Source organism: Phaethon lepturus, unplaced genomic scaffold, assembly GCF_000687285.1.
Source record: "Phaethon lepturus isolate BGI_N335 unplaced genomic scaffold, ASM68728v1 scaffold24391, whole genome shotgun sequence".
Classification (NCBI taxonomy): domain Eukaryota; kingdom Metazoa; phylum Chordata; class Aves; order Phaethontiformes; family Phaethontidae; genus Phaethon; species Phaethon lepturus.
The window spans coordinates 7,242-7,548 of NW_010517326.1; the positions used below are offsets into that span (position 1 = coordinate 7,242).

General features: G+C 68.7%; 1 protein-coding gene across 1 annotated transcript in view; it reads right to left on the reverse strand.

Annotated features, from left to right (window-relative positions):
• Positions 1-304, reverse strand: part of LRRC43 (leucine rich repeat containing 43) — a gene marked incomplete at its 5' end in the record, with an annotated part of 7,465 nt that extends 7,161 nt beyond the window's left edge. Inside the window, one exon of the mRNA XM_010296369.1 lies at positions 65-304. Within this exon, the coding sequence (XP_010294671.1) occupies positions 65-304 (240 nt within the window). The remainder of the gene's footprint in view (positions 1-64) is intronic.
• Positions 305-307: the final 3 nt, after the last annotated feature.

The window sequence follows — 307 nt, forward strand, 5'->3', positions numbered from 1 at the left end:
CAGAAAGACGTGGTTTCCTGGCCTGGAGATGGGTAGCTTTATGGGCCCCAGCGGCTGCACTTACTCCCTTGCCAACGATCCGCAGGGACCTGAAGACCTGGAAGACGTTGGAGCCACGGACGAGCTTGGGTGTCAGCACGGCCGTTTCCCGTAGGCGCTGGTCCCGGGGGCTGCAGTCCGATGGCAGGGCCCAGGGGCTGCGCCGGTCGCTCAGCAGCTCCATCAGTGCCTCAGGGCTCTCCTCGAGGCCCAGCGGCGCGGCCTCCTCCTGCCCGGCTGGGTCTGCCCCCAGCCCCAGCCGGCCTCC